General features: G+C 41.0%; 1 protein-coding gene across 1 annotated transcript; it reads right to left on the bottom strand.

Moving 5' to 3' along the window:
• Positions 1–5,627: 5,627 nt before the first annotated feature.
• On the bottom strand, positions 5,628–15,221 carry FZD9 (frizzled class receptor 9). The gene has a single exon (XM_063449572.1). It carries the CDS (start codon positions 14,307–14,309, stop codon positions 12,546–12,548), a length of 1,764 nt encoding a protein of 587 aa, XP_063305642.1. The 5' UTR covers positions 14,310–15,221; the 3' UTR covers positions 5,628–12,545.
• Between the last annotated feature and the right edge of the window lie 12,319 nt (positions 15,222–27,540).

A 27,540-nucleotide genomic window follows, 5' to 3' on the forward strand; every position in this document is an offset into this window, starting at 1 on the left:
GTAAGTGTCTGTTACTGAAGGCTTTGGAACTGTCAGAATCAAGATTTACCTAGAGACTACAGAATGCTTATTTGCCTGCTACATTCTTTAAAGAATTAAATGCTGGATCGTTACTGCATATTGCTCGCCATGAAGTGGTTAGTACAGGGGTGGTCACAGGTAGATCCAACTGTTGAAGAAGTGTATCTCTCATGCTGCTTTGCCAGCCTTAAAGGGGCACTATTGTAACCAGAACAACTACAGCTTAATGTATTTGTTCTGGTGAGTATAAAAATTCCCTGCAGGCATTTCATGTAAACACTGCCTTTTCAGAGAAAAGCGATTGTTTACATTGCCCCAAGGGACACTTCCTGTGGCCACTCCTCAGATAGCCACTGGAGGTGCATCCTGCACAGCGCTGCACAGTAAGCAGCACTGCTGCCGTTCAGCGTCTACACGCTCTGCATGGAGACCCTGAAGTTTCCTCATAGAGATGCATTGATTCAATTCATCTCTTTGAGGAGGTGCTGAATAGCCAAACTGGTGTTTGGCCCTGCCCCATCCAGCCTCCGTACCGAATTCAAATGATAAAGAAATCGTAAATTCCAATGATGTGACCAAGGTGGATGATCAAGGGCAGGGCCAGCAACGGCGGACAGGCGCAGCGCTGGAAATAAGGTACGTTTTAATCCCTTCTAAGGGGGCAAAGGGGTGTGGGGAGAGGTGGGGGGGGGGGGATGGCAAAACATCAATGAATCAATGCATCTCTATGAGGAAAATTCAGCGTCTCCATGCAGAGCGTGGGGACGCTGAACGGCAGGGCTGCTTATTGTGCAGCCCTGAGCCAGGAAGCTCCTCCTGTTGCCATCTGAGGAGTGGCCACTTGGAGGTGTCCCTAGGGTCAACGTAAACACTGCCTTTTCTCTGAAAAGGCAGTGTTTACATGAAAATGCCTGAAGGGAGCTATTATACTCACCAGAACAACTACATTAAGCTTTAGTTGTTCTGGTGACTTTAGTGTCCCTTTAAGTTTCAATGAAAATGCAAGTAATATATAATGACTGCACTCCGACACTTAAAAGGAGAGCTTTGCCTGTCTTCAAGACACGGCTAACAGCAGATGTTATTTAGGATATCCAGACATAAGCACAGGAGATAATACCAACGGCTTCTTGTCCACAGATTCATGCTGCTGTAGTTTGCTAGAGAAGAAATAAGTCTGCTCCTAGAAAGTGCACTAAGCCAATTCGAATAGAAAGGGACAACGGCTCATGTAGTCCTGAATCAGGAAACAACTCAGACAACTAATGCTTGCCAATAATCCTGCTTTTGGGTCCCTGACCTATTCTGGACAGGATGCATTAACATAACAGCTCCTAAAGTAATTATTTATCTTTATGATAAATGATATATTCTATGCGGTTTGAGCAGCAATAAACTGAAATGAAATAGTACTGGAAGTCGCAAAGTGTTCTATGTCAACGTGGACACGGACCCAGAAGGAATGCACTTCACAAAATCAAAGAAATACATTTAGTGTGCGGAGGTAATAATGAGAAAACTTAGCGGAGTGTCAGGTTTATTGTACTTTGGATACGATATGAAACTTTGATACAATATTAAGAAATACTATTTAAAAAACAACTATCTTAATTAAACTGAGAGTCTTGAAGAAAATACTGCTCTAAGCTAAGAATATTGAATTGCTAAAATTAAGGGATTAATTGGCTCAGATAAGTGTCACTTGTTAGGAAACCTTAACATTACAGAGTGGACAGTCTATTTTGGAACATAAACTGACATTTGTGTTTTAGGACAGGGAAGGGCAAGCTGTGTACATCTAGACACAGCATTCACATGTGTCCTTGGGGTGTTTTGCATATGTTAAATGTTACACCCTTATTGTGATGTAATTGTAATATTAACAATATGGTATTGTTTGGATGTCTAAGATAACTGGGGGCAGGGGGGGGGGGGGACAATCTAAATAAACAAAAATAAGATTGCTTTTTTATCGTATTTATATTGTGTTCTAGATTTAACTCTAAAATGGTAACGCAAAGAGTACAAAGCATTTTATTCATTAACCCCATAAGAACATTTTTGATGGCAACCTACCAATTTTAATTACCACCAGGTCCAGGCATCTCAAACTCTACTCGTGCCCAAGTTTCTAAACTACAAATCCCATGATTCTAGTGCACTGAAGAAAAATGAGAACTGTAGGACATCAGGGGGTGGGGAGAGGGAGTTTGAGATCCCTGATCTAGTCCTTAAAGTTCCTAAGCTAGAATGAAATGTCATGCTTATTTAGTCCTGGTAGCTCTATGCAGTCCATCAGTCACTAAATGGCAGGTCATTACGTTTTGAAATTGAACCCCTAAAGAGCAGATTGTTGGGACGGTCATTGGCCCTTTAGGGAATTAAAGAAGATCTGTCATGCATATTTAGTACTCCTATATGTATTAGTTACATTTGTACATAACAAATACATTTTTAAAAAAATTAATGTGGGTATGTGATTCTTTTCATTCGTCTTCAAAATCTTGAAAGGCTGCTTATTGTAAGATAACTTTCAGGTCTTTGAGTTCAGTGAGGTTTATTAACAAAACATACTAGGAAAATCTTCAATGGTTATTCCAGGCTGGAGGCCACTTTTTTAATGTGTTATACAGATAATTCATAAAATAAAAAAAAAAGTAGATACTGCAGCTTTTCCCAGGGATCTGGAATGCCTCTCCAGAACACAGACAGGGATAGTGATTAAAATCTTTTGGCTGATCAGAGCATTCCCATTGAAAATGATAAGTGCTGAGCACATGCTTTTGACAACAGATGCATGCATGAGACATATGTGCACCAAAAGTCGCATGTGCGCGAAATTTGTTTTCAAAGGAAAATACTTATGTATCATTTCTATGTATACCTGTGAGTCCACACATAGCTCACATGGAATAAAAAGTTTAAAGCCAAGATAGCTGGCTATAAACATTAATCTTAAATTTATCCAGTTGTACTATTTTGGTTTAAAATTCTGTACAATCCATGGTTTAGTGAATATGCTTTTATTAAACAGTTCTTGATTTCAGGGTTTTGGGTTTAATCAGTTCATAGTAAACAAAAAAAATTAATATCAAAATATAGGCAAACACTACTGGTATTGAGCTATGACCACTAAAACATGCTGTTTAGTAAATAAACCCCTCTGTGTTCTGTTCCTACCTAATGAAGCCTAATTGATTTTTCTTCTCAGCATCAGAGCAATATATACATGCACATAAACCAGGAAAGTCATCTTACCCTAAAACTTTGGTATCATTTAAGGCTGTCCAAATAATTGGTGTATTCCTTCAATATAGAAGTCTGGGAGGAGAGAAATGAGAGAGCAGACAAGAAAATATAATGACGTATTAAAAATGTAAAGATTAAGAGGGAGTGATTTACTATTGGCAGATGGAATACTAAATAATGATATGATGACTTACTGTTTTACAGAAAGGGTGGTTGATACCTGGACTAGCATTCCAGTAGAAGTAACAAAGGCTAACCTCATCCAGGAAGTTGTGGCTGCTAGGGTGTGCAGTAGACTACGCTTATGAAGAAGTAAGACCATTCTGGGAATTTCTAATGGAAAAACAAGTTGGGCCAAATGGTTCTTAGCTGCCATTACCAACTATGTTCTTTTACAGCAAGCATAATTATTGTGTTGAATCCACTGAACACAGCAATGAACACAGCTAAGGTCATAGTAACTTTGGGTAGCCATGCCTTCCAGATGGTATATAGCAGAGCAGCTGATCTCTGTCATACAATAGCTGCTGGTAGCATCATCCACTCAGATAACTGTGGCAGCTGCCAAATGCCTTGAAACAGTTTATACACCCTCCACTAGAGCTGCATACAGGCTGGTATTCCCAATAGGCAAGATTTTGAAAGGTTTTGTTGCTTATTGCATGTTGTATATGAGCAGGAGCTATAGCAAGGTCTGATGCACAGGACTCTTCTTATCATCTAAATACAGCTCTACTATCACCATAAGAACTTAATCGCTTAGATTCTTCGTGTGCTTCCAATGTGTGAACGGTAACATCAAATCTATGAAATTAAAGCGAAATTATAATGCTAGGAATACAAAATTGTATTGATAGCTCTATAGGGCCCCGCAAAGCTGACAGAGGGTTAAAAACGTACCTGATTTCAGCGCCGATGTCCCTCGGTGCTGGGTCAGGCTCCTCCTGATCCATCAGCCAGTGGTGGGGACCCAATGCGCAGGCGCATCGAGCATCGCGATCACATTAGAACTTCCCCATAGGAAAGCATTGAATCAGTTTCTCAGTAAGATGAAGTGGTTTGGGTGCCTATAATGTCCCTATCTAGAGTAGTGCAGGGGTAGGCAACCAGAAAGTTAAAGGGATACTATTAGGGACCAAAATTAGGGAAATTAAAACCTGCTGGTACCTTTACTGCATGACAGGGCCCTGCACTGCAAGATGGCATAGACTGTCATGTGGTTAAAGTTCAATTAACAAAGCAGGAGATAAAAAAACTTCTAAAGTAAACACTGTGTTGTAACATCTGATTTAAAATGAAGGGAGCCAGGGGAGGTGTGTCTAGGGGTGAAAAAACAGAAACGTAAGTGATTTAACTCCTAAATGGCAGAGAACGCTGATTTGAGACTGCCTAATCTATCCCCCAAAATTGCTTAATGTAGCTGGAGTTGTTTTGGTGCTAAATGTATATGTTGAATATTTAGCTACTGACTTCACAACCCAGTTCAATCAGGCACAGCCAGAGCACGCATTATGTTAGAGACATAGACATTGGGGAAGATATCCAAATAGTGCCTTTTTTTTTTTTAGAAGGTTTAAAATCGGCCAGATTTTATTACAATATCTTTCCAATTTTTTTTTGCACCTATGTTATTATGAACTATTAACTAAGTAATGGCTAGGGCTGCATATACAAAGTTATTTAACTCATAAATGGCTGTGAATTGAACAGTGATTTAACTCATAAATGGCAGGAGCATGATCTATACACCAAAACTGCTTCATTAAGCTAAAGTTGTTTTGGTGCTTAGAGTGTCTCTTTAAATGAAACCTCAACATTACATGGAAAGTGTTAACATACGTTATAAGCTGACTTACAAATTTTCAATACTTTATTGCAGTTTGTGCAATTTCCAGAGAAGAAACAGTTTTAAAATGAATCAAAGCCCACCCCATAATGTGTGATAGGCATTATGGATTATGTTGATAAAAACTCCAAGCGATAATGTTGCAAACAATGAACAAGAGCAGAAGGATTACAAATAAAACAAAACAAAAGACATCACACAAAAGTCTGTTTATTAATCCATCTCATCAAAACATCAAGAATAAATTACAGCATTAAATTACCATCTGCATAATATTATTACTTTTATATTCAGTACTTTACAAAACCAGTACAATATTTTTTTCTTATATAATGCAAATCCAAAAATATATATATATATAGATATCTGTTTAGAGGGGTGGAGCGGTGGCGTGGAGCAGCGGTCTCCATTCATGGGCGCTATCCCACATATAACCCTTAATTATCAACAGCTGCACAAAGACAAAATTAATATCTACTGCCATTAACCCCTTCCCTGCTATGTTTACCTATTTACCAGGAGAATTGATGCTGCTTTATAAATCTGACTCTCTCGGTTGCATTGCCCCTTTCAATATCACTGGATCAGTAATTATTCAGTTCAGTTAAACTGTTCAGAGTAAAAAACTATTTTATTGTGGACACAGGTGGATTGATTCAGTTGTTTGATGTCCTATTGTGGAAACACCCAGGGGTTTATGAAAAGTGAGCTGACAACTGATTTGCAAAATGTAGGCATAAAAAAGCTAAATGATTTAATTAAATCACAGTGATTCCTATGGGATCCCTTCCATGATTGATTAACCGATTCCTCACGGTAATGCGTCAATTCTATGATATTATTATTAGGTCCATTGAAATGCATTAGAAAGAAGCTATTATACCTCCAAGCCTTTGGATTGATGTTTCATCAGATGTAATGCAAGATTATCCTATCGATTAACCAGTCTCTATCCGACTGGGCTCCAAAGCTAAAATGTATAAATTCTACATCTTGCCAAAAGCGGTCTTAGAAAACATGTATCGGGATAACAAATAAAATAAAAATAAAAATCGAGTAACAACTCAATGTTTAGTGTGAACAAAAATAAAAAAGGTTGGATTCTAAAACAAATGTTCTCGACTTGCAATGCTCTAAAGCAGGGATAAGCGACCTTCGACACTCCAGATATTTTGGACTATATCTCCCCCGATGCTTTGGCAGTAATGTGGCTGTAGGCGCAGTATGGGAGATGTAATCCAGAACATCTTGTGTGCCGAATGTTGCTTACATCTGCTCCTGAATAGTAGTTATATTGTATTCATATTTTAAATGATAATCTTATAGAAGACCTTGATAGTTGATATTCACCATCTCTGTCTAACTTGAATAACCTATTTTATATATCAGATTATTCCAGTAACGAATGCGCTATTTTGATTGTGGTATAGCAATGATGGCTAAACTTGTCACTCCAGACGTATGTCAACTACATTTTTTCCCGCATGCCTCCCTCCGTGATTAGTTCAAATCTCCAGTCCCAAGGTTAGCCATCGCTGCTAAACAGCGTACTTAAAATATTCATACAACTGACAATTATGCCGGAGGATGGTGTTTTTAAATAAGACCCTTTAAAACCTTGCTGCCTGTGTTGGCAGCTCTCACGTAAGCACAGATAGATCTGTCAGAATTACTAAAGCATTGCTTAATCCACTTGCTTTGATATATGAGGAGGCCTTGAAAACCTGCACACTTTGAGATGCTGGAGAACTGGTTTGGAATACCAATCTTCAAATCAGCTGCCTCATACTAATGCAGCACTAAAGAAAATCTATCAGAATGTTCCTCTTGGAAGATGCAGATTCTACATTCCCTCATATGCTTCATTAAGTAACCACTTGTACACAGGATGCACACCTGGGTTAATGCAGAATATGGCACAAAAAAAGTATCATAAATCCCTTTCCCCCTTAACAACACACATCAAATGTCCCGTCCTATACCACCAGATTGCATTCATTTTACTTCTATTCTTGGACCAGATTTTCAGTTTATTATGAAACTCTGTTGCACATTTTTCACATTGCAATAAGGTGATTTAGCTGGAACTCTGCCACGCAAATAAACCATGAAATAACTTGATATTATACAATTTTTTTAACCCATACATTCAACTAGCCACATTACAAGCAAAATGTATAGATCAACCTCTCAGAAGCTACAGTGGATGCACGTGAACCCTCTTCCTTCCGTTTTGCTAAATGCAGTATCGGATCATTCTTAAAATTGTCACTAGATATTATTATTGATTGAGACATGTCTTGGTTTGCATTTGGAGATGGAGGAGAAACAAGCACATCTGCTCCACCCAATAAGACAGTGACTTGGAGATGGGGGAAAAAACAAACAAACAATATTTTTAAATCTATACAATTTACTGGCAATTTCACTTGCAGATCACATAGCGTTAAAAATTAAATCAATTTTTTTCAGATAGTGTTTGATTTTATTATGACTACACTCCCAACACAGGGAATGTCTGGTCACCCATTTATTTATTTATTTTTTTAAATCATGCTTGCTTAGGAAAGATGGTAAGATTTTTGAGTCAATGTGCTAAGACAAGTTGGAGCAATGTATGGCACGGATATAGCTGGGGTAATAGGAGTTGTAATACAAACAGCAGGAAAAATGCAGGTTGCCACAACATGATACTTGTAAGGTAGGACACAGAGTGAAGCATTTCCCTTCCAAGAAATTATGTATAAAAACAATGAATTTATACCTCCATATTTACTGTTAGAATTATCAAAATAGTGGCCATCGCCAGCCCTTTAAAAATGGCAGCTAAATCCGACATTTTGATAATCTGTAAATATATTCTAGTGAATTATTTGAAAATTAAAATTAGGATAGGTCAAATTCAGCACAAAAGGACACTCCAGGCCCCTAAAGCACTCCAGCTTATTGAAGTGCTATAGGAGTAATGTCCCATACCGCTCAAGCAAAATTGGCACTTTTATAAATCTCTTTAGTTACACCTCCCAGCATTGACGCAGACACCTGGGAGGGTTTCCTGCCACACTCACCATTCAAAATGGAAGGGAGTGATTAATATAGAGAAGCACTGGTTCCAATGCTTCTCTATGAGAGGCGTTTTGGGCAGATTGCAATACACTGTGTGTCCCGAAGATTCTGACTGGACACATCAGTAATAATGACTTCACAGGAGGCACGATGGAGCTGCCCCAAGGAGGCTCTGGAATAAAGTGAATACTTTTCAAGCAACCTATTTCATTACCCGTACTTATGCCATTTGTGTCACTTTACCCCACTCCCTCTAGCATGTAAGCTCATTGATCAGGGCCCTCAACTCCTCTGTTCCTGTGCATCCATTTGTCTGGTTACAATTACGTGTCTGTTAGTCCACCCATTGTACAGCGATACGGAATTTGCTGGCTCTATATAAATAATAAAATAATAATAATAAAGGAGTTTCGTTACTTTTAACTATTTCAATGGCAAAATAGAGGAAAGGGGCAGTAATCTAAACACAAATAGGAATGCTCCAATTATATATATATAACTTTTTGTTTTGTTTTAAATTGAGTGTTCCTTTATGTGCATGTCTTTGTTCTTCATGCCATTGTGATCGCTTGTGGATCACTTTATACTCCATGACCTTAAAACCTGGCATCCTGAGAAACAATTAACAGAATTGAGAAGTATCTGTTCTACAGTGAGTGGTTACTTATCATTCTACTCCTTGTAACTGAGCCCATGCTGTAACAGGACACTGCCTTCAGCACTATAACAATATAAATCAAAGACCACAAAAGGTGAAATGGTAGAAAAACTTTGAGAAAGAAATAGACATAACAATAAAATATGACTGATATATTTTAAAGATGTATTTAACTGGTTTAACTCCATGGCTAGTGCTCAAAATTATGCCAGAATTCTATTTCAGTGGCTCCCCAAGGGGCTAGAACAGGCAATTCATATCTATCAGGCTCTGCTCAAAACAGATTGTTTACTGTGAATGCACAGCCTTCCAAAGTGCATCCAGAAATTACGGATCATCAGAAGAGTAAAATTAAGGTGTTTCGGATAATTCATTTTTTAAAGGGTCATTGGGCGAATAAAAAAAAAATTAAAGAATGAATGGTTTGCAAGTTAATGCCATTCACATAATACCTGTATTTAAAAAACAAACATTAAAAACCAGCAGCATGTCATCTACTCAATAGCATTTTACTGCATTTATATTTAATTATCCAGCCATCAACATGTAATTTAGTCCATTCAAGGTAGGTGGCCACACTGCTATTTTAAATCACACATAAAACCACAGCTCAGGGTTGTAGTACGTAAAATGTTGATGGTCGTTTGTATTCATGCACAGGTGTCAGGTTATTGACTTAATTGTGAAATGTCAGGAATTCACAGTGAATTTAAATTGTAGGCCAAAATAGCAGAACTCGAATCATAGCTGACTTCTGCAATTTGGCGAATTTGAGCTGAACATTTTCAATAACCTTTGAACAACCTGTGATTTCATGACACTTTACAGTTTAGTAAATACCTCTGATGATCTGGTTTAAGATGGATCTCTAAAATCCTCATGAGAAGGTGGTATATTATGATTATTGCCATTTATATAGCGCCAACAGATTCCGCAGCGCTTTACAATATTATACAATATATGCAGAACACGCAATGCAGTGCTATGATAATTCAGATAGGTGGGAATAGTCGCTCTATGTTCTAAGACAGGTGTGCCCAAAAAGTAGATCCACAGATGTTTTGAAACTGCAGCTTCCATGATGCGTTGTCATTCTAAAGGCATGCAAAGCATTAAAGGAGTTGTAGTTCTACAACATCTGGGGGGCTACCTTTTAGGTACGTCTGTTCTAAAATGTACTGTTTAAATCTGCTATTTAAAATTCGTTTTTTTTTTTAAACAAATTAGAAATAAAAAAAATGATGTACTCCATAGATTGAGAGACAAATATTGGCACTTCTGCCTCTGAAGGTGCATTATCTCAGCAGCTGTAGTTGACAGTACCTGGAGTGTTGCCTTACACTGTACTTGGTCATGCATTTCTGCCTGGGTGTCAAACTGTTGGTCTCCTGCTGTCAATTGAACTACGACTCCTATAACACAATTCCAGAAGCTACTGGCTTTACATTATTGGCTTTTATATATATATATATATTCCAACTCCCATCTATGCAGTCAGCCTTTGACACTTCCAGAGAATTTTGATATAGCTGCTGGGCTTGCCATGTGGCTCCTTTAATACAATGCACTGCTGGCCATGTGCCCAATACCCCTTTAAAGGAATTATTTACTAAATGAATTTATGATGAATGAACAACTGAATTACAACATTTTGGTAAACATAACACAAGTGGGTTGATTCACTGACAAAGTTACTTTAAATTGAATTTTCTTTGCCATCATGTTATTCGCTAGTTGTCAATTCAACACAATTAACTGATTTATAATTTTTTTTTAAATCCCTAAATGAAAATAAGAGAACAGCTGAGGTCCACCCTTTCTACATACCACACATTTTCCCTTTTATTCGGTGTACCACAGGAATTGCAGATTTTCTGCCTCAATGCATTTTCACTTGCCTTTTGGGTTAGGAGATTTGAATGTTTTGGAGAACTCGGAGACCTCCACTAAGTAGCTATTAGCCCCCTACAGTGGCTAGTGAATTAAAGCTCATCTTTCACTTTAAGCATATTGTGCTCTGTCCCTAAACGTACGTCCTTTAAATTTTTAATTAAGCGATTGCTCCTTTTCAGTTAGGCTGGGTGAGCGTAGGCGGTAATGCCAAGTAATGTTTAATCTCTGCAGGTTATCATAATTTTTGTTTTTGCCCTGGGTGTATTCATCAGCTACCACTTCTGAAAAGCATCTATTTATTAAATTCGCCACAATCAACGCTACACTTCAGTTTTATAACACTTCTACGAGACAGACGTGTAGCCTTGTTTGTGACGCTGTAAATAAAAGCAATTTTTCCTGTATTCGTTTACTTTAGTTTTTTATAAATAGCCAACCAACACCAGCTAAGTATCTGGGATAATAACAAATCAAGCTAATGTATTTAGGAGCTAGTCCCTGGGCAGCAGTAAATATTTACCATTTTAAAATGCTGAGAATCTAACCCCCTTCACTTATTCAGGGAAACACGGATAGACATCTTCTAGCCATTTACCCAATGCAGATTACAGCTCCTAAAATGCTTCCCTAGTTGACAAGTGCTGTATTTAAGTGCCAGGTGTTGAATTCCCTTATCTGCAAATCACAACTATTTAGCAAGCTTTGGCTGTGCTTAGAACATACTATGGTGTTTATAGCCAACACGTCTTCTGCAATGTAGAAGATGCAACCGTTTACCATGGATGCATGATTATTTTACTGTTAAAATGAAATACAAAAAATACATTTAACTACTTCTGCACCAAAGACAATGCACTATTATTCCATTTCAGTTCTTAAATAGTTATTAGATGTTGCCCTTGGTGGCAAGTAATAATATCCCAAATACATTAACAAGTGGTACCGGGTATGTGGTCTCATTTGCAGCGACAGAGCTATTTAAATAAAGTTATACTGACATTTAAAGTGACCCTTAATTCAATGTACCTTTATCAACGTGAGTCATGAAGGGAGAGGGGTTAGGTAGACCTGAAACTGGACATAATTCCACCTCTGAGTAATGAATTATTTAATTTCCATTCATAACTCAGCTGTGTCCACAACAAATGCACTCCCCCTTATACCAGTTATTGCATTGCACTTATATATAGTAACAATTCCCTGCTTGGCTGGAGAACCTTTATGTGTCGGTTAACACATTCTTTTCTGTGTACATGCATTCCTGCCCAATAACCGTATTCTGTCAGCTACCAGCCGCTCCAAAAAAACAAACACTTAACACCTTTCTTTCTCATGTCAGTAGCAAGGAATATCAGCGTCCTGCAATGCAAGGCAGCATAAGAACAGATTTGAAATTTTAGAAAAGAGACTGAGATAAACTGTGAAGTGTGTCTTTTTGAGTTCTGTGAGCTTGGGGAGAGAGGGCAACACTCCAAAAAGAGCTGTATTATGGGCTCAGTGTTCAAAAGAAAAGCAGCCAAGAGCAAAGGGGTATTTAGGCAAATTAAAGACCCAGCATAAAGCACACTAATAGGACATCACTTTCCAGAATGCCATTACTGCTAGAGTGCTTCAGGTTCATAACCTGTTTCTTAATTTTCTTTAGTGCTGCTGAATCAAATAACCCTTCCCCACAAGAGAGTGACTCCACTTAGAAAAGCCTGTACTCTATCAGTTTAAACAAGTTTCATTAAACCTGCTTATGAAAGTGTATTTACCAATTTAGGGCTGAATTGAAACATTCTATCCCTTTAGTTATTTTTCCCATGTGCTTCATACATGTGTTGGGGTGTCCATAAAGGGGCCAGACTTGGCAACTTGTAGAGTCAGTGGGGGCGATTTGTAAGGACAGCTCCCCAAGCTACAGGGAACCACACCACGAGGCTTCCCTTGAGTCCTTGCACCTACTACTCCAAGCCGCCGTTGACACAATATGCCTTGCCAGGCTTGCAGAGTCTTAGAGCTCCATACCCATACCCCGCTGGTAATGCCCACCGCCAATGACATGAAAATCTTAAGCATGAAGACTGCTACACTGGGAATGGACCGGGGTAAGGTACAGTCCGGTCTGCCACTTACAGTCGTTGTCCTACAGGTTTCCTCACGAGCCCTGGATTCCCAGTGAGCTAAGTTGAGGCGCTCATAGAAGCAACAGACAATGATGCAGGTAGCAGGGACTGTATAGAGGATAGAGAATACCCCAATCTTAACCATAAGCTTTTCCAGTTTCTCTGTGTTGGTACCCCCAGTCTTCATTACTCGTCGGATGTGGAAGAGGGCAACAAAGCCAGTCAGGAGGAATGATGTGCCTGTAACCAAGTAACAGGACAGTGGCACTAGGACAAAGCCAGTAAGGGCACTTGGATCAGACCCACCAACATAGCAGAGTCCAGTCAGCTCATCTCCCCCTACTTTCCGCATAGTGAGAATAATTATGGTTTTTACAGCTGGAACTCCCCAAGCAGCCAGGTGGAAGTAGCTACCATGTGATTCAATGGCCTCATGACCCCATTTTTTGCTGGCTGCAAGGAACCAGGTGAGAGTCAGCACAACCCACCAAAGAGAACTGGCCATGCCAAAATAATAAAGGATTAGGAAAACCAGAGTACAACCACTGCTCTCAAGGCCTTCTCTGATTAGGTAGGGAGCTCCCCCTTCACGGTCGCAGGCTATGCTGGGGGCGCCAGCAGCAGCACGGATGAGGAATGCAGTGGAATAGACATTGTAGCACATGCTGAGAAAGATGATGGGCCTCTCAGGATACTGAAACCGCTGGGGATGTAGAAGGAAAGTCAGCACTGTGAAGGCAGTTGAGATGAAGCATAGGCCAGACCAGGCTGCCATCCATACAAGAGCAAAATCTTTGTCACCTGATGACCAATAGACATCCACACCAGGATTGCACCTTGGGGCACAAACTCCACTCCTCTCCACATAGAGGAACTTGTCGGGGTTAGCACACCGGCTGGGAACGCCAATCCCAGCACCTGATGGACGTGGAGGACGTGGAGCCACAGGGAGCATACCTTGTCCATTATTTGGTGGGTCACTACCTGTGGCATTCTCAGGTGCTTCCATGCAGAGGGCATTAGGGTCATTTTTGCTGGGAAGCCGGGAGCAGTCCAGTGACTCAGGCCACCCAAAGTTGAAGCGTTCCATTATGGGGGCACACTTAAGCCTGGCAGATTCACACATGGGTTTACAAGCTGGGATTGAAGATGACACCTGCTCTGTGCACATGGGGGCATAGAGAGAGCAGAGGAAGAAACGGAGGTGTACGTGACACCCATACTCAACAAGAGGGGCGAACTCTTGCAGCTTCACCCCTGCCTCTGCCTGGGACTCATGGCCTACATAATTGGGCATTCTGGTCATGTTGTAGCCAATGCCCTGGCACATGGGAATCTGAATGGGCTCACACTTGGCTTCCCTCCCCCTCTCCACGTCGTAGAGACCCATCTCCAGCGTCCGGGCTAATGCCAGCAGCTGCCACAGAAATGAAAGCGTAAAAAAACAGCAGACACGGATCATTCTCATGGGCTGAAAAACTTGTGCACAGGCAGAGATGCAACAACTGTAAGTGACGGCGAGAAAAAGGGGGGAGAATGGTTACAGACACACGACTTTATATCCAGCTGTCCGTTATAAGCAGGGCACAATGCATTCCAGAACAGCAGCGTTCGGGATCAGCTTTCTCTCCTTACAACCAGGTCATGGAGGACACAAATTGCAATTTTGTGTTTTTAGAACAATCCTTCCATATTTTAACAGTCACGATGAAGAACAGAGCCTGCAAATGCAAAGAAGAAGTCTTTTGGTAATTTCAAAGAACTGCATCTGGATTCAGCCTTAGATACATTTTATATTCCACAAGAAGACAGCGTGCCCTTTACAAAAACGCATGGCAGTTCTGGTCTCGTCCTCAGCCTGTCCGTCTCGCTGGCAATCTGCAGCTCGAAGCACTGCCAGCCTTTCACTTCCCAGCTGTAGTGAGGGTGTCTATCCAGGAGCTGGTGGTCTCCAGCGAGATATTTAGCACAAGTGCAGCTCTCCTCCTCCCTGTCTGCCACTGGGAAATGTTGTGAAACAATGCAAGGCTGGGAAGCGTCTGAGAGCAAGAGAGTGACAAGGAGGGAAGAGGTTATAGACACACAGAGAGAACAGAAACATGAGCAGCGGGGTAAGGATAAAAAAAGCAAAAGCCAGACTGAGAGTGTTAACACATGAAAAGGGCACAGAGGGTTAAGGACAGACACATTTTGCAGACAGATCCCGCCCAGCCTGCATGTAGGGGAGGGTATCACAGTTACTGCTGGGCGCTGTGGCTACTGCTGACACTAAGCATGCTATGGACTTCTTAGCAGATGCATCACAAAAGGGGAGTGGCCAGCCTCATAACCACACCCACATCTTTTAAAGGGGCAAGGCCTGGTTAAAGAAACAGTGCCCTCATTAACGAAAACTGAATGGCAATTTGCAAAATTGCAAGAATAATATTTTCCAAGTCATGTCACCCCCTGTTGGCAGCCATAACAAAGCCAGGCTTTCTGCTGCTTCAGCGAGCAAGATATATATACACACACACATCCCTCTCTATATATAATCTACATATCTTTGTAAAGGAGGGGTTGGGAGGGGGGCATGGGGGGGAAATTACACACAAACCTTGTTGATTTGAAATAGCAGAAGGAAAAATCTTGGGTTACATTTTTAAACCGCATGGAATAAGAAGCTCAGTGTTTCTCGCTCATTTCTGAACAAGTCGTGTTTTGTGCTTCGCTGAAACCTCTGCATAGCATTTATTTTAATAAACATCTGAAATCCGGGAGTTTTGGCAGAAGAGAAGACTAATACAAAGACACACGCTCCTCTTACAAATTCACAGTCCTACACTTGTGCTATACATTCACTCCCACACACTACTGTATTCACATATTCCTTTTGTGCAAAGTAGGTTCACATATAGAGCCTTACACAGGCAACACATTTGTATTAAATATTTTATCAATATGTCTTTTTATGGTTTAAAGCAGAAACACATTTCAATTTACATTCATCTTTGATTTGATTTATGAACATAGGCATACTTCTGTGTACTCGTACACAAAGCAACCGGACTCAAATTAGGAGTCAAAAGGTAAATTAACGAAAACATTGGTGTTTAATTTATAAACAAATAGTAGCGTTTTGAAAACCAAAATGCAAAATGTAGTCAAAAAGTGCGGTCTTGGAATAATTCTCTATCTCCATTATGGATGGGTTAAAAATTTCCTCAGATTTGCTATGGCTCCTAATAGTTTGTAATTTGGATTCCTGTTTACTGTAATTCATTGTTTAGTGAATAAGCCCCTTTGCACAATTTTCCCAACTTTCACTGCCAGCTAGTTTGAACCTTTTGGCTAGGTCATGCATTCTGTACCATACACCAGTTATTTGTGTTATTGCTCAATATCAGATGATCGCATCTTTTACAATAAGTACTTTCTCGTCTCAGTATTTTGTACTTTGTTATGGAAAATCTTCAGTAAAATCATAAATACCTTAGGTGTGAAATATGTAGCAAAGCAATTCAGTGATCACTCCTGTGGCACTTAAAGGGTCAATCACTGCCAACGGAAGTAAACACTATTTTTAAGGTGCTGTGACTTAAAAATAGCATTTGGCTTAGTACATCAACCCGAGCACTTCTAAATCTACAAACCCCTCCCAGAGCTCCTGACTGTACACAACATGCAGACACCTTTATATGTAAAACACATACGTGCTTTAATGAATGTACTAAGATAGCTTATATTTACTGAATTTAAATTTCAAATTTTATTTCTATATATTGAAAAAATAAAAAAAATATTTTCAGTTATTTGTAGGCAGTCATAAAGGTGCAATCTGTTTGTATATGAGGATGCAGTTTAGCACGTTAAACTTTGGAATGCGGATGTATAATATCAAACACTTCATATGGCCAAAAAGGGACGCCTTTAATCTGTAGGATTTGTCTAGTGGGCAGTGCATTACTTAGAATTACTCACCGCTTGACCTTTTGAAGAATATGTAATTTAGAACAACGAGCAACTAATATTTTACCCGCATAAACTGATTTATAAAACCAGTTAGTGCAATTGAAACATATGTTACAGGAAGACTGTCAAACATAAAGACCCACTGTAATCGAGCGCCTGTACCCAGATTGGTACCTCCACTCCCAGGTCTCGTAGTGAAGCAGTGATTATAACTTCCACATATTCAAACATCAGCCGATACTTGATGAAGGGTACAAAATGAACTGGTTTATTCAGCCAAAAGAAAGTACACACATTTATACACAGACCCCCAGCATGGGGTCTCTATTCAGGAACACTTAAGCCTGCCCAGGCATCTCTGTATCTGGGAGACAATTGAGTTGATAGCCGGTAAACTAATTATCTCCCAGAAACAGAGAGCTGAACACAGAACATACTCCAAAAAACACCCATTAAACATGACGTATCCCCACACATTATATATCATTTTAAAGGGGAAAATAGTGCTCTGATTCATGCATAATTGGCCAAACACCAAACTCCCCTACTACAGCATCTATCCCTCCCACTTCACCCTCTATTTCCCCCACGTGCAGCCCATACCCCCAACTACAGCCCCTAACTCCTCTTTTATACCCTATAACCCCAATATTACCCCTAACTCCCCTTTTGCAGCCAATGCCCTGATTACAATCCTTTCCTCCCATTCAAGTCCCATATCCTCCGAACTACAGCCCCTCTCTTCCAATTGCCGCCCATATTTACCCCACTACAGCCCCTTTCCCCAATTACAGGGTTAAATCCTGGGTGATTTGTCAGGCATCATATCTCTGTGAAAAATGGGAGCTCCCTGATGGTTTCAGGGAGCGATTGTTCACTTGCCTGGACACAAGCTTCCCTCCAAAAACCGCTATTCTGAGTCGCTGGGAAAGTGGGGAAAATGGAGGTCCAAGATGATCAAGAAAACCTGCAACACGTGGCTGGGTCAGAGTTCCAGAGCGGTTGTAGGTTAGTCCCGATCATAGCGTCTGGGCACTCCGGCTCTCAGTGAATGGGAGAAAGGGAAGGCAACCATAGACATAGAATACATAGACACCGCACGTCTATGGCATTGCGTGCTGAGGGGAGAGGAATGCGGGCGCCATCTTGGACCGGTCGCCGCTCTACTGAAGCTATTGAAGAACCCTTGGAAAGTCCATCTCACAAAAGGTAAGTGAAGGACTTGGGGCACTTACAGTCCTTAATACCCATACCACTAGTCCTTAATACCCCTACAGTGCTAATACCCCTACCCCAGCACACTATGTGTATTAACACTGTGTGTTTGTAGGGGTAGGGGTATTAAGGACTATGTGTGCTGGGGTAGGGGTATTAACACTTTAGGGGTAAGGGTATTAACACTGTAGCAGTAGCGGTATTAACACTGTAGGGGTAGGGGTATTAAGGACTAGGGGTATTAGGGACTAGGGGTAGGGGTATTAAGGACTAAAAGTGCCCCAAGTCCTTCACTTACCTTTTGTGAGATGGACTTTCCAAAGGTTCTTCAATAGCTTCAGTAGATCGGCGACCAGTCCAAGATGGCACCCGCATTCTTCGCCGCTCAGCACGCAATGCGGCGTCTAGGTATTCTATGTCTATGAAGGCAACTGGACAGGGAGGGAGGAGCCCAGGGGATCATAGTCTTTCAAGACTGAGTTCATCAAACCCACCAAGTTTAAGTATCCAGTATGGAAAGTATTGGAACAGAGGTCCATTGCTGTGTGAGTGGGTGTTTGTTGCACCATGCATATGAGATAAGGGTCTCTGACGCTTGGGTTTTTCTTTGGTGTTCTTGTGGTAGTGACTTTATTACACAGCACATGTCACTTGGCCGATCATTGTCATGAAGATAGGATGAAACTGACATAGATAGGGCAGTGTTAATTACACATTATAAATGCTTCCGAGAAAGGGATGGCTCCTGGACACCAGGAAGAGTCCTGATTTACCAACAGTGGAGGGATGACCCCAAGAAACGCTAGAGAGCATAACTTTGCTAGTTGATTAGTGTGCCACCTTAAAACACTAAAATGCAATTTTCACCTACTGGGGTTCAGGATTAGAATATTCAAGGATATAATCTTTCAATGTAGGGTAATAACTGCTTGATCCAAGGATAAATCTGACTGCCATTCTGGGGTCAAGAAGGAATTTTTTTCCTAGCTTGTTGCAAAATTGGAAGTGCTTCAAACTGGGTTTTTTTGCCTTCTTTTGGATCAACAGCAAAAAACATATGTGAGGAAGGCTGAACTTGATGGACGCAAGTCTCTTTTCAGCTATGTAACTATGTAACTATGTAATTAGAGGTATTTGGGACATGGGTTCTGGATAACAAGGGGTACCAAGGGATGTTGATAATAGTGGGCAGTGATCAAGGTTTGGTTGGTGAGTAACATTAGTATCCGGGAGTGTGGGAACACAGGCTAGTGGTAGTGGGGCCAGTTCCTCCCTTGGGATGTGTGTTGCTCTGGGCATTGCTGTTGTGGAGGCTATTAGGCAGTTCTAGCACAAGCTTTTGTGTGCTGAGTATTGCTCTTAGAAGCTCTGCGAGAGCCAATCGCAGATTGTCTGTGGAAGTGGATGCTGGGAAATTATGTCACATCTCGGTACCCTTATCCAGTGCTATTTTAGAGAGAGATAACTGAAGTGAAGGTTGGGCTGGGCACTCTACACTCTATTCCTCCTTCATCATGTAGCAGGTATGCAGGAGATAGAGGGATATTACAACTCTATGTTAGTGTATGTGTGTTAGCACGTTTTGTCTATATGTTAGTGTCAGTCTGAGTATGAGTACTATTATTATTATTATTGGCATTTATATAGCACCAACAGATTCTGTAGTGCTTTACAATATTATAAGAGGGGGGAATTTAACTATGAATAGGACAATTACGAAAAAAACTTACAGGAACGATAGATTGAAGAGGACCCTGCTCAAACGAGTTTACAGTCTATGTAAGTTAGAGTGTGTCTATGTAAGTTCGAGTGTGTCTATGTATTTATTTTATAGAGTGTTTGTATGCATGTACAACTGTGTCTATGATTACATAGCTCCCAATATTGGCATGGATTAGGGCTGCAGTTGGGCTGGCCTTCATTGGGGTATCAACAATATAGGACCATGCAGAGAGCACTGCTGAAGAACTCCCTGGATCGTCCTAATGACTGCTGCACAGTGTGAGCACGTCTATTGATGCACATGCACTATACTGCCTGAGGACAGTTCCCTGGTGTCCCCAGATCCAGAAAACCAGGGAACTAGATTGGGAGGGCAGGACAGGACCATGATATAGGGACGGTCCTGCTGAAAGTGGGACAGTTGGGAGGCCTGTGATTTTATTGTGTGTCTGTGTATATAATGTTAGGATGTGTCTGTGTATGCATGCTCTTGTGTCTACATGTATCTGTATGTGTGAGCATGTTGCCAATTAGGTTGTGGTGTGTGACATTATGTAAATGTTTACGTTATAATAGCTAATTACATGTATTTGAATAGAGAACTTAAAGTCTAATTAGAAGTTTATAAATGCCTGATTATGAAAGTGTGTGAATGTAAGTGGCCCTGCAAGTGGAAAGGATGGCTCTGAGTGTGCTTGGTGCATTGTGCAGGGAGTGATCAAATAATGTTCTTTTTAGCATATTAGCGTATTTACATTGTATGAGTAATAATATACACACACACACACATTAAAAATCCTAAAATATATTAATGCATATAAATTGTAGCTATACAATAGTGCTCTGGATAAGAATGGCTAAATAAAATAAATTATAATACAAACATAACCCATACAAAATAGACATCCTACTTATAATTCTGTGTCTCTCTTAAGTCCCCCAGGAAGGACCCACTAATCATCCAGCTGCAGGCAATAATTACAGGCAAACTGTCAGCAGGTCTTCACTTCAATCAGGCCCAGGCAGGTAGCAGCAGGTGGTAAGAAAGCTGTCCTGGCAAATTTCAAACAGGAAAGCTACAGGGGCCAGACGGTAAGGCAAGAGGGCGGAGGACGTGAGACTTCTGGCAGGATGGAGGAGCTACGCATATGTTAGAATTAGTCATGTGCAAGTGGGTCCATAATGTGAGGACAGGTAGATCAGGCAGAATTTTTTTTTTAAAACCTCCTGGTAATAGTGTTCACATCAATGCACAACTTGACCTAGTACTAGAATTAGAGAGAGAGAACTTTAATTGAAACCATAAAACTACCTCCCATCTCACCGGCAGAGAGGCTACCAAGTGCTATTGCCAGGACAGCGGAGGGATGGTTACACTCTTGCTATTCAAAAAAAGAGCAGAGGGAACCCCTTCTGATAGGCTACGTGGCTGCACTTATTATGTGTTTGGCACTTTCCCCATCTATATTCTATACAGTTGTGTGCTTCAGTCGCCTCTAATGAAATTAGTTTGTTAATGGCAGGCTGGTGCTGCTGTATTAGCCCATATATCACAGTCATCTGCCCTTTAGAGAGTAGAAAGCGAAGGTGTCCTGATGGTTTGTGCCCCAGGAATATCCATGTTAGCCTGTCACAGCCCTCAGTAGTGAGATGCAGGGGAACAATGGTTACCATGAAATTAACATTATCTGGTTTAGTTCTCCTAATTAACATGTAACGGCCTCAGAGTGGAACTTACTGGGCATGACATATATCATACAGTATACATCAGTGCAGCAGCTGATTACATACAGTGCAATCATAAGGTACTGGGACACCTTCATTTTTTATGTTGCAACCCTTTTCACATCAGTCTATACTCCATACCCTATAACAGGGGTAGGCAACTTTCGGCACTGCAGATGTTTTGGACTACACCTCCCATGATGCTTTACCAGCATTATGGCTGTAAAAGAGTATTGTGGGAGATGTGGTCCACAGCATCTGGAGTGCCAAAGGTTGCCTACCCCTGCCCCATAATGGCAAAAAAAAAGATATTTGAAAACCTTGCAAATGTATTAAAAAGACCGTTTGCATGCTGTAGGGGCTCCTGTAGATTTTGGCCTTTTTGGATGCAAATCCAGGCTTAACGCTACAACCCAAGCACAGAAGCTACCTTACAGCTGCGGGAGGTTTCTGGCACCACCGCGGACGCCAAGACCGGGGCTTTGACACCCCATGAGGGTGAAATGAAGCTTTGGAGCCTGCGGCCTAATCGGGAGCAGAGCGGGACAGACGGCTGCTGTCCAGCTCATATACCTGGTGTCATACAACTGCGCGGTTATAATCTCCGCTGGCCCGACTCCCCCTCTTTGGACCGGTGGAGGTTATCCCTGTCCCCACTGGAGGGAACTGATGCCACACCGACCACCACTGCTGAACTACCAAGCGTATGAATTCCCGCGCTCGCTCTACAAAATGGTGTCCACGTGACTTACCCTGGGCAAAGCTCTGCTGACTGAATGCGGATATTCTTACAAACCATGGCGTCTGTTGACTGCAGCTCTGAGCCCCGGCATTACCTCACCAGCGAAAGGTTGTCCAATCTCCCAGACCCAATCTCCCAGTACTGGTTCCCACGACTGCCTTCCTGGGCTTTGAGCCCCCAGAGGACACCCCTCCAACCACAATCCCTCTCTTGGACACAACACCACAGCCAGGACTTCCATTACTGGCCCCCAGTGAAGCCAGAGCCGTGGGCACAGGTGGCAGGCTCAAGCAGAGCCTAGGGCTGGCAGAGTGGTACAAATCAGACCACCCTTTATGTTGAGACTCTGCAGCTATTAAGCTCCAACGGGAAGCCGAGACCAAATGATCTAGCGGGGGTACCCGCATGTCTACACCAGCGGATTTATGGAAGCTGATCACAGAGGGTAGCGTGGACTCCACCTTCTGAGACTCCAGTGGTTTATAATAACTTCTGCTTCACATGTAGAACTTATGCCTTTATTCATCTTGCCATTTAGCTTGTGGTCTATACATTAATGGGGCACTGTCTAACATCTTGCTCATCATACTTAGCCACACTGAATGTTTAACTAGAACAGCTGCACTTACACTTGCATACCAATGCCATTGTGATACTTGGACAGTTGAATACAGCATAGCAACTTGAGACCCACTTTATTCAGCAGTCCCTCTTGGTAAATATACCTACCTAACCGATCGTAATATTATATGGCTACTTGAACTGCTATTCACTACCTGCTTAGTTTTCGAGTGTAACATTTCCATAATCACTTATCTTACCTCGATAGCCCACTACTACTTAGCTAAGATTTTTAGAACTGTCCAGGCTAGGGTAATGTACCTGAGTATGCTAAGTTTAACTACCCTGAATCTTGATTTACTTCTATTGTTTTACTTTAAAAAAAAAAAAAAAATGAGGCTGTCATACACTCGAGTTGGTGTACCATTGCATCTTCAAATGATACGTGCTTATTTGCTAACACTCCTTTCTCTTCTTTTAATGTTTCTTTACTGCCTCAATAAAAGAAATATTGACAATAAAAAAGACAAAAACAACAACAACAAAATCCTGAACTATATTTACATAAGTATTCAGTAACTTTGCTAAAACACTTGAAATTTAGCTCTGATCCATCCCGTATGTCTACTTTTTGATTGGAGTCCATCTGTGGATTGATTGGACATGATTTGGGAAGCCACACACCTGTCTACATAAAGTCTCACATAAATGCATATCAGAACAAAAATCAAGCCATGAAGTCAAAGGGCCTGGACCCCTGGTGGGCCAGGCCCGGTCGCAGCCGCCACCCCTGCGACCGCGGTATGTACGCCACTGCTCCTCACAGAGGAGACATAATGTGTATGCACAGTTTTGAGACAGGAATATGTTGAGACACAGATCTCAGGAAGGCTACAATAAAAACTGGCTACATTGAAGGATCCTAAGAGCGCACTGGCCTCCATAATTCTTAAATGGAAGAAGTTTGGAACAACCAGGACTCTTCCTAGAGCTGGTCACCTGGCCAAACTGAGTATTAAAAACAGCATTGTTAGTCTTGACAATGTGTAAACTACAACTATAGCTTATTCTAAAAGTACAGTATATCTTGGTCAGAATGGGTCATGCAAAATACTCAGTGTAGGTCGTGTTTAAATAAATTTACTCACTGTACGAACCCAGTTTTCAAATTTGTTTTTAAGAATACTATTTTATATTTTGTATGGCTGAAATCTATGCAAAATAAAACAAAAACAGCAAAAAACAACGTAAAGACTGAAGATGTACACAAATATTTTGTTTTGTCAGTGGCACTTCTCCACAGAAAAAAAACTTACTGAAAAAGCTAATTAAGCATATTTCACAAGTTTTTTTTAAATGCATGTTTGGGATTTTAAATGAGGAATCTGCCTGCAATGCGAGTATGCTTGTTTAAAGAACTGTACTAATAATTTGTGTGCTTCCCTTTAAACTCTTAATACTCCCACATCTCTAGTGGTTTGATATAGTATAAATCCCTAACTGATTTACATTAACCTCTCTCTAAGCACAGTAATCCTTCCATAACATTATGTGCAATACACCTTTGCAGTCAGCAGCATTTTTCAAAGAATAGAAAAAAAAAAACAACAAACAACATACATCATGTCTAATAGGCCCCCCGCTACTAACTTTGCGAAAGGTACGTATTAGCCCAGAGCGTCAAGATGCTCAGATTTTGTGCCCAGTCCTGATGGGAAATTTTTTTGCAGCTATAACATATTAGTGGCTGTTCTTGCACAGCCTTGAATGCAATAAAAAAGGATTTTTGAGCAACTGCAATGTTTTCCTCCTCTAGTGGCTGTTAGTATGACAGCCACTAGAGGTGCTTCCACGGCAGAGACCGAGCAAAACTCAGTCATGTGATGCGAAGACCCCATATGAAAGTTTAAATGCTTGGCCCACATACACATTATGTCTCCTCTGGGAGGAGCAGTGGCGTACATACCGCGGTCGCAGGGGTGGCCCCCCCGAGGATGGCCCTGGTGTCACCGACCGGTCCTGCGGACAGTGATGCCGGTAATGCAGCAGGTAATTGTGTTTCTACTTGTCTTAACTTCGCATCTCACACATACCTCCCAACTTTTCCTTTTTAAGAGGAACAGACCCAGTTTTGGGCTGAAATCCATCTGTCCCACTTTTGTATCCTGATGTCCCTGTTTTTTGTTTGAGCTCAATATTGCTGATGTCCGTGTTTAACAGAGCTCCCCACAGCAATAATACTCATAGTAATGGGCCTTTAAACTGCAATAAAATGTTTTTATAAATCAGTCTGTGTAAATATGATACATTCTCTTCTTCTAAATTTGGAGTTGCATTTTAGTTGCCTAAATTGCAATTAGAAAGTCACCGAAATTTTATCAGAACCGTCCTGACCCTGACCACAATGCCAGTCACAGCACTAAAATTAAATGTCTATTTGTCCATTTGAAATGTTGGGAAGTATGTCTCAATTCAGGAAACGCTTTAATAGAATTTACTGCTGCGAGGTGAAATGTTACTGTTACATAAAGAAAAAGGGAATACCAAACCAGTAAGACCACATAGATTGTGAGAGTTAATTTAATATAATTATTTGTATACTAAACCTAGCGTAATCTACTATCTTAATTTTAGTAGTGACCGCTCTGTACTGTAAATATTTTGCTCTGTCTTCATAAAAGAAATCCATTAAAAAAAGCTAAGTAATCAAAAACATAAAATAGGTCTTTGTGATATGACCTTAAACACCTCCTCCTTCTTTAACGCAAAGTGAACAGAACAGGAACCTGAACAAATAACATAAAACAGTCCTGGAATAACCTCCTAGAGTCCCGATGTAAACAAAGAGAGGATCAGGCAGATCCATAACAGAAGCATCTTAAGATCCAGAAGAAGGAAGAATCTTGATGGCGCGTCCACTAAAGAAAGTCAAACTTAAGAAAAAAAAAAACACATGAAGGAACTTATGTAAGGAATTGTCCAAGGCCCCAAAAAAATCCAAGCTATGGGGCCATCAAAAAAATCCAAGCTATGGGGGCCATCACAAAAATCCAAGCTATGGGAGCGTGGCTAGCTGAGACAGTAAGCAGACGTGCATGTGTGGTGCTCCGGCTCCATACATTGGAAAAGCGGCCTTATTTCCACGAGGTGAACAAAAGAAAGAGAACCTTCAGTGCCCTTATATCCCCCAAAGAGTGATGGGGCTCAAACATAAAAGAAATGCTCGCCCAGAGAGTGTAAATCACCCAGACATCCGACTGTCCTTTGACCGACCGCAGGCCCAAAACAAGATGGCGCCGGGGAGGCAGCATGACTCAAGCGACTCCATGGACGAAGAGACACAGGCCACCAGTGGAGTGTACCTAAGGGAAGACTCAGACGCATCTCCCTCTACAAAGGGGGACATAAAAAAACTTCTCCAGGACCTGAGAGAGGTTTGGAAGGCAGATTTAGCAGGGGTGCAGGTGGGGATCGGCAGACTGCAGCAGCGGATTGGGGAAGTGGAATGCAGAGAGGAGACACACAAGCGGCATCTGACAGACACCCACACACACGTGGAAGCCCTCACGCAACAGGTGCAAAGCCTCTCCCACATGGTGGTAACACTCAGGGAAGACACCACCGGAAAAAAAAACATCAGGATCTGCGTAGAGCCTGAGTAGGCCTAGAGGCCCTTCTGGACTTCACCCACAAAGTGACGCTGACAATGGAGGTGAGAGGTGCAGGAGACTTGCTGTATATCGTGGCAGCTTTCAGGATTAGGAAGGCACCGAACACCCAAGCGGACGCACCCAGAGACATCATCGCGGTCACCCGGGACATAGCAGTGAAATTGGCCATTATGGCCTGTTCTAGGAAACACCCCAGTGTAAATATGAACAACCGCAGGATAACAGTCTTTGCGAGTTTTCAATAATGCCCTCACATAACTAGTGAGAGCACCTCACGCGTATGGTATATGCATTACTCGATAGATTGATAGCCCAAACATGTTTTCTTCACGATGTGACTCCCATATTACCATTTTTTTACTGATGTTATATAAGCATTGTAACGTACAAACAAATCTTGTGGTATCACCCACACCATAAATAAAGAATAAATAAAAAAATATCCAAGCTATTCCAAGCAAATTCAGAAATCAGCAAAACTGAATAAATACAATGATTATTATCTAAATGAAACACGAATTGTAAATATGTGCAAGTAAACTTTACATCCAATGAGAAAACAATCAAAGATTTAGAAAATCATAAAGGTAATAATGAATAAAAGAGAACAGAAAAGGGAAGGCCGGGAAAATGTTTACCTCCTGTCATTATTAGAATTAATATTATAAGTACACTAAAGCTAGCATAATCTTCAATTTTAACGCATTACAGGGGGTTTTATATTGCAGTTTTTTTTAAATTCTGGGATAAAAATGAAACAAAAGTGTAAGGAAAGAGTCGAAAACCAAACACAAGAAAAGTATCCTCTCTATACCAATCAGCAGAACACATCATGTCAGAAAGCAAAAGGCCTGTAAAATAAGCACTTGTTGCCACAGTGCTGCTCATTGGATGAGCACCAAAAAGAGGAATCTATGGCTGCTTAAGACAAAGGTCACTGACCCTATATAGCTTGGGTAGTAACCGAGACATATTTGTGATGTAACAAAACAGTAATTGACCTGACTGAGGAGAATGTAAGGGCGCTGTAACAGAAAAAGTACAACAGAAACCGCAAACGGTTTTCGATTCAGAACGGTAAAAAGGTAAAGAAAAAAGCATCAAAGAGTCAG

The sequence above is a fragment of the Pelobates fuscus genome, chromosome 1, assembly GCF_036172605.1.
Source record: "Pelobates fuscus isolate aPelFus1 chromosome 1, aPelFus1.pri, whole genome shotgun sequence".
NCBI lineage: Eukaryota > Metazoa > Chordata > Amphibia > Anura > Pelobatidae > Pelobates > Pelobates fuscus.

What these genes read in the sequence shown, in the direction of transcription:
- FZD9 (XM_063449572.1), bottom strand. Translation starts at nt 14,309, where the DNA reads ATGAGAATGATCCGTGTCTGCTGTTTTTTTACGCTTTCATTTCTGTGG.